The sequence below is a fragment of the Merops nubicus genome, unplaced genomic scaffold, assembly GCF_000691845.1.
Source record: "Merops nubicus isolate BGI_N331 unplaced genomic scaffold, ASM69184v1 scaffold8318, whole genome shotgun sequence".
Lineage (NCBI taxonomy): Eukaryota > Metazoa > Chordata > Aves > Coraciiformes > Meropidae > Merops > Merops nubicus.
Window position 1 is genome coordinate 3,204 of NW_008627724.1, and position 1,103 is coordinate 4,306.

General features: G+C 40.8%; 1 protein-coding gene across 1 annotated transcript in view; it reads right to left on the reverse strand.

Moving 5' to 3' along the window:
• Positions 1 to 461: 461 nt before the first annotated feature.
• Positions 462 to 1,103, reverse strand: part of ADIRF (adipogenesis regulatory factor) — a 3,255-nt gene continuing 2,613 nt past the window's right edge. Inside the window, exon 3 of the mRNA XM_008946430.1 lies at positions 462 to 568. Coding sequence (XP_008944678.1) covers positions 462 to 568 — 107 coding nt within the window. The remainder of the gene's footprint in view (positions 569 to 1,103) is intronic.

Below are 1,103 nucleotides of genomic sequence, written 5' to 3' on the forward strand. Positions count from 1 at the left end.
GTTATGTATATAAAATACATAATAAGATTATATGTTAAATACATATAAGATGGGACCAAACAAAGAACTGACAAAAAATGTAAGCTTCACTTCTGATTATTGGAAGGAATCTCAGTTTCATCACACAAATGTTGTGATGTCCTGGAGTGTGAGTTCACTGGTTTTGTAAATACACTTAGCAAACAGGGCAATAAACATTGCACTGTTGAAAGAGCAGGGCAAGAGCATTGCTGAAGCCTTATGAACCATTATGAAAATTGTGAACAGATGTTACAAGTTGTGCTAAAAGATGTATTTTTCCTATATCAAGAATGCAGGAAGACTTTTGTCTTAAAATCTTCTATTTTGAGAGAGAGAAATGATCCAGATCTCAAACATCTTTCATCTTTCTACAAAAAGGAGCAGGGAACAGCAGACCAAAGAGAGATTTTTACATGCAATACTGTTTGTTTAAACTAGCATCATTTCTTAAATCCACATTTTTTCCCAAGGCCAGACATTGCTTCTGCAGCTTGTCCAGTTGCTTTTTCTACCCCATCTTGTGCTGCCTTCGAAGCCTTGTCAATAGCTGCAAGAGAGGGGAAAAATATGAGCAAAAAGCTTGGAAAATGCAACGTGGTTTCATATTTACAATGGAAAGAGGAACTGTGAAAATGATTGGAATATAAAAACATAGAGATATATCTTTATTTTAAAAAAAGGATTATCCACAGGTGATTATAGTTGAGTTTGGCAGGATATATTTAGGATGGGCTGCAAAACAGGAGAGGTCCCTTGGAAGCTTTGGGTGCTGAGCTGAAGTGGTAAGAGATGAATGATGAGACAAAGCTGCAGCAGATTGACTGGTTCAAGTCTAACCTGGCTGGTGGAGGAGGGTGCTTTGGGCTGGGAAATGCTGACAATCCTGGGAAGGTCAGCACACAAAAAGGACAATCTGTTCAGGTGATAGGGAAGGTGAAAGATGCTTTCCCCTCTCTTCCCTTTTCCATTGTGTATTTGAGGGACTGCCCATGAGGGCTGTGCTCAGTCATGGGCTGTGGGTGCAGGGTCACTCCTGGGAGTGGGAAACCCCAGCAGGGGTTCAGCAGGAGCGAGGAGCCCCT